The sequence below is a fragment of the Trachurus trachurus genome (assembly GCF_905171665.1).
Source record: "Trachurus trachurus genome assembly, chromosome: 16".
In the NCBI taxonomy this organism is placed as follows: Eukaryota; Metazoa; Chordata; class Actinopteri; order Carangiformes; family Carangidae; genus Trachurus; species Trachurus trachurus.
In genome coordinates, this window is record NC_139902.1 from 16,049,782 (window position 1) to 16,056,039 (window position 6,258).

The 6,258-nt window shown below is 38.0% G+C and overlaps 1 protein-coding gene across 1 annotated transcript; it reads left to right on the forward strand.

The window, feature by feature from the left end:
- Window positions 1–6,258, forward strand: LOC310999721 (myelin-associated glycoprotein-like; the record flags this gene model as incomplete). The annotated part of the gene is made up of 9 exons (XM_083990277.1): window positions 1–232; window positions 2,824–3,024; window positions 3,775–4,056; window positions 4,192–4,443; window positions 4,549–4,809; window positions 4,915–5,014; window positions 5,762–5,848; window positions 5,958–6,036; window positions 6,117–6,258. 9 exons carry the CDS (start codon window positions 1–3, stop codon window positions 6,150–6,152), a joined length of 1,530 nt encoding a protein of 509 aa, XP_083846403.1. The 3' UTR covers window positions 6,153–6,258.

Genomic DNA, 6,258 nt, shown 5'->3' on the forward strand with positions numbered 1-6,258 from the left:
ATGGGTAACTCTGCATCCACAGGCTTCATCACCCCGACTCCCAGGAAGCTGTACTGGGGGCGCCAAAAAGAGGATACAGTCAAACTGGAGGACTTCTTGACACAGAGCGAAGAGGAACTGTGGAGGGTCAAAGGAAAACCAAGTCCATTCATGAAAAAGCTCAACTTCACTCGCAGCATCAGTTACGTTGATCTGGCTGTGCAGGAGTGCCACAGTTTCTATCCAAACAGGGGTGAAATGCTGAACCCTGCTTTTGTTGGAGACCAGGGCCCATGATTGAATTCAACAAGGATGTGCAACAAAAAAAAGAAGCTCAGCAAGAGGAGCTGTGATGTTTGAAGGCAAAGAGGCTGTGTGATGCCACTGCAACACTGGTTGTCAGTGTTAAAACCAGCTCTCAGAAACATCCCACCAGACTGCAGGGGTGAACAAAACAGGATGTGAAAACCAGACCACGAGAAAGCTACGCCATTTCCTTTTTTATTTCTTTTTTTTTTTGAAGAAGCATAAAGCATTAATGCTTGTAATGCTTGCATCTTGTTGAAGAGCCCACATAAGATATGGTGCTGTGTGTTTTTTTTTGTTTTTTTGTTGTTGCTGTGTCCCACTATGTTGTATTTACAGTAATTTGTGAAATGTCCACAGTTATGCTGAAAACCAATTTAAAAAAATAAAATTCTTCTTCTTCTTCTATAAGTATAATACCAACATAAATAACACATGACACACCCCATCCTGTGATAATGACTTTTGGTTTCAACTGAGAGAAAATAGCATTCAGTCTTGACACCTCTCCATCTCCGAGACACACTGTGTGAGGTACAGTAATGATCATTGAGTTTAATATCTGAAATAGTCATTGTTATTGGTCATTAGTTAATCTTCTATTAATTTTATTTCAGCCAGTCCTACTTTGGGAAAACAAACAAGTTTAACATACTTCTTTTTTATTTGCAGAGCTCTGACCTTTTAAGGAGAAGATGGGAGATTTTAAATGGACTCCCTTCTTTGTGTGGCTTTTCTTGAAAGGTATATTAACACTATTTTAAATGCGTTGAATTATTACTGGACCAATAGTTTTTTTCTCCATTAACTTAAATATGCAACATTACATGAACAATGACACTCAAACATAATCATAATTATTTTACATTTTAACATAAATTCACACCTCCTTTGATATTTCAAACTGAAAATCATTGTGGTAGTGTATATCACATATCAAAAACAAACATAACAGATATAAGATGAAAGAAGGAATGAGAGGAGAATAAAATAAATAATAAAACAATTAAAATATAACTGTCAACACATGTAGTCTACATGTTGAACACATGGGATTTCTATCAGCTTTTTGGCAGAGTACATTAATTAATTTACTATGTCTTTTTTGCTTTAAGACTTGTTGCCATTTTATGCCTCTTCCAGTCCAGTGGTACAGTAGCAATATTAGGCCAAATTGGTTGTAATTACTTGCTTCAACTGCAGAAGAGAAATGCACAAGAAGTTCACTGCTGGAGTTTACTGAAGCTAAGAACGTCAGTAATTTGTTATTTATTGTCAGTAAACTATTGGTTTGATAATGGCTTGCAGCAGTTACTCAATAGCCTACAGTAACTTTATGAGGGGTGATATTTCCCTCCCCGATCCCTGAGACGTGGAGACTGAGAGGAGTGAAGAGGGAAAAAAAGTATGGTAGGACGGTCAGGCATCGTCTGTGTAACATTTGCCATTATAGCCATAATAGTGTAGTTGCTGGATGTTTATTACATTTATCTTACATATTTTATGTGATGGAACTATGGGTGATATGTAACATAGCACTAAAAAAAATTGAGCGCACATTCACATGATGGAGGCAATGTCATCGTGTCGCTTGATCACATTTGTCAAGGGGAGAATATGTCACTCCGACCACCCAAAAGTCCGACCGCTCATTTCTCCGACTAGCCTACCCATTTATCAGAGTTATTCTATAGGTTTAGGGTTGGGGTTACTTAAGTCAGAGAAATGGGAGGTCGGACTAATGGATGCAAAAATAAAGAAATGTACGGTCGGACTAATGGATGCAAAAATAAAGAAATGTACGGTCGGAGAAATAGGAAGTCGGAGTAATAAGTAGTCGGACAGACGTCATGCGCCCATTTCTCACATCTTTGATCATCGCTTCAATCACACAATGACGCAACCCACCTCCCGCTAATTTTTCTCTCGTCAACCATGGCTGATTTAACAACCGTAGCAGCACTTTACCTGTTGTCGACGTCCAATTTGGATTGGAAACCCAAACGCCGCCGTGTCGTTCATGATTTTTATTGCGATTGCGGTAGTTTTCAACTTCAAGCGACACACACGCCTCCATCACGTTTGGTGTGAACGCACAGTAAAGCTGTCAATGTTACACGATCTGGCCATTCTAATTAATAATGGGAAAAACACGTATATCCGTCCCTGTAAAATAAACGCTCAAGTCCATTAGCAGTGTAGCAATTCATATTCACCATATTCAAAGGTTTTTTTTTCCATTTCCTGAAAAGTTGCCGTTTTGGACACACGTGGTTTACATCGGACAGCGATGTCTTGTTACCTGTCACTACACCAAGCAAAATGCATTCTTTTGAATTTGTCATGATCTCTTTGTTCAGGTAAACATTTGAACTTCCATGTGAATTTGTAGACTGTTCCTCAGACTTTGTTCATTTTGTTCCTTGTTTTCATTTAATCACATTTTTATTGTATTTTACACAGTTGGTCCAACTGAAGCCTCTACCTGGACCAACAGTGTGCCATCCTCAGTTAAAGGTGTCCTTGGATCTTGTGCAGTGATTCCCTGCTCCTTTGACTACCCAGATCCAGACAAAAAGGGCACTAAGTTCACTGGGATTTGGATAACTAAGTCAACGGAGCACGTCATCTATCACCCTAATGCGTCTGAAATAATGGAGCAGTATCGGGGTCGGACAGAGCTGCTGGGAGATGTAGCACAGAAGAACTGTTCACTGAAGATTGATCAACTCAAACAAAGTGATCAAGGGCCTTTTTATTTTAGGATTGAAATTCAAGGCTTGGACAACTTTTCTTTCATAGAAAGGAGTGTCTCTATTTCAGTGGCTGGTAGGTGAACATAAACAGCTCTGAAATGAAAGTTAGTTTTCCATACATTTGTTTAATTATTGTGTTTTGATAATGTTGAATTCCTAAATATATTGATTTGTAATTAATCTGTCATGACGTGACTCATTTGTATTAATCAGTGAACATTTTACACTGACTATAGGATGACAGTTTCAAATGTGATATCACATGTGCACATGTGACTTTGTGCAAATTAGACAAAAAGGATAGTACTGTACAACTACTTTGCTTTATTTCTGTTAAGGTTATAAACTGCTGTTCCTTGAAACCACAGTTCTCCAACACCCAAGTTAAACAGCTGGACCCTCAGTTCCTCATTTGTCACTGCCCTCGACTGCTTTAAATAACTCTCATTACCAAACAGCTGAAGTTATAAAGTTAAAGTATTTTTTATGAATTATGTATCTTATTCTTTGTATAATTTGCTGAGTGCTTTTCTTCTTCTGCTGACATTAACTAATTTCCCCTTGGGGATAAATAAAGTATAATCTAATCTAATCTAAAAGATATGACATTGCTAATCACACATGGCCACCAGATTAAGTGCTCTGATTTAAATGCACTAAAGCCTGCTGTAATTTTCTTTTGTCGACTGTAACCTTTCTTGCTCTGTGATTGTAACTCTTCTTGCTGATTTAGTTGAACCAAACCAAATCTCTGTGAAAGAGGAAGTACTGGAGGGTGAGACTGTGGCTGCTTCCTGCTCTGTGTCTCTCTTTTGTCCCACCTCTCCACCCGTCTTCAGCTGGAGTCACTCTGGAGAGCAACTCCAATCACAGCAGTTCAGCGACAGTCAGTGGAAAGTAACAGATACTCTGACCTTTCGCCCTACCCATGCTGACCACAACAAGCCTTTACTGTGCAATGTAAAATTCAGTGGAGGGAGGCAGCAGGAGGCATCCAAGGTCCTCAAAGTAAAACGTAAGTAGATGCTTTAAACACTGTAAAGAACTGCATCTTATTATATTGTTAGTTTCCTATCCACTTTGACATTATGTTAACAAACATATGTCTGTAAAGAACGCCATGACCAGTTGAGTGTATATTACAATGCAGATCGTCCAGTGAATGTGAAGGTTGAGCACAAGGCAGATGTAAAAGAGGGAGAAGCTGTACAGCTGAAATGCTCCAGTGATGCTCATCCTCCTGCCAGTACCTATACGTGGCATAATGAAAGTGGTGCTGAGCTGCATCAGGGAAACACCTACATGTTGCCAAATGTCTCCAGACACGTCGGTGCATTGTACTGCACTGCCATCAACACAGTGGGGGTGGGCAAGTCGAGCCCAGTGCAGATCAGTGTGTTATGTAAGTAAACAATCCACAAACTGCATTACAATAATATAATAAGGTACAGTATAGGTCATTCTTTAATGGAAGTATAAGTCGTAACTGTGTTACTTGTCCATGCAGATGCTCCTGAGATTAAATCCATCTCCTCCTGCTCTTCAGAGGGGGACATGGTAAAGTGCATGTGCATCGCGGAGTCCAAGCCTTCCTGCATGGTCCATTTTGTGCTCTCAGACCGAGTCCTGACAGGTACTAAGATAGAGAAACATGGCTCTTTTACTTTCGGGACTCTGCAGGAAATGTTTGGATCCTCTGAGATTGTCCAGTGTCTGGCAAACAACACTGAAGGCAATGCCACCCTCACCCTCTCTCTACCTGTCAGCGGTAAGGACAAATTTGTAGATTGTGTGACATGTCTGACATGCCTAATGATTGTTGACTTGACTGTGAATAACAGAAAAACTGAAAAATGACCTTACATGGTTTCAGTCTGGACAGATAAGATGCTGAATCTCTATATTGTCATCGCTGTGGGATCTGTGGTGGTTTTGGTGGTACTTGTAGCAACAGTGGGATTTGTTAAAAAATGGTAAGTTGGAGCAGAAAATGTTTCCTCTCAATGTGGAAAAGTAGTAAAATATTGTTTATTTATGTCCACTGAAGATGTATGTTTTATTATGTGAATGGTATGGTTTAGAAAGTAAAAGTCTTTTAGTGGTTGTGTAAATTGTTTTCAGGGTCCTAAATTAGTTAATTGTTCGGTAACACTTTATTTGACGCCTATCTTTATAATGCATTATAACCATACTTATAATGAGTTATAATGCAGTTATAGCACTGTATAACTATCATTATAAACACTCATAAATGATCATAATGCTTCATAACAATAATCATAACACACTATAAAGTATTTTATCATGACCTATAAGGTCAGGTATTATAATAGGCTACGTTATAATTGTTAGTAACTCACTAACAATGCCCACATCGATAATGCATTATAAATATAGTTACAGTATAATGTGTCACAATTGGCTTATGAGTGTGTATAACTATCATTATAAACACTCATAAATTACCATAAGGGTTTTTTAATAATAAGCATAAAACATCATAGAGCATTATAACTCTATTATAATACTTGACCTTACAAGCCATTATAAAATGCTCTATGATGTGTTATGCTTATTGTTATAAAGCATTGTGATAATTTATGAGTGTTTATAACTATAGTTATACAGTGCTATAACTGCATTATAACTCATTATAGGTATGGTTATAATGCATTACTGTATATAGGCGTCAAATAAAGTGTTACCAATTGTTCTTTCAGTATGGGGAACTCTGGAGTTACACCAACACATAACATGAGCATCAACATGGCAGCTGGAGAGTTCTCTCAGTGCACAACACCAAAAAGGTTTCGATTATTACCCTCAGCTACAGGAATAAAGTTATCTGGTGATTTAGTACACACAAGGAAGGATTCAAGGAAGCTGATCTCTCTGTTGTTTGATTTCTATTCTCAGTAAACAGAATGAATTTGAATGTGATGACGTACAGAACCCTGTATATGACGACAATGATCCTGTATACGGCAACATAGAGGTATGTGATTTTTTTTCTCCTTTCATTCATTATTTCTATGCATCACAGAAGAGAGATAGTAAACTTTATTTCTCCTACAGACTGATGGGGACGATGCTATATATAACAATGTTTAACAATGTTCAAGTCAGCAGAAGTGTGGCTACAGTCTGTGCATCATGAAACTTTGAAAAAAAAGAAAAGAAAAGAAATACTGAAAAAATATTTTCTGTAGATATTACA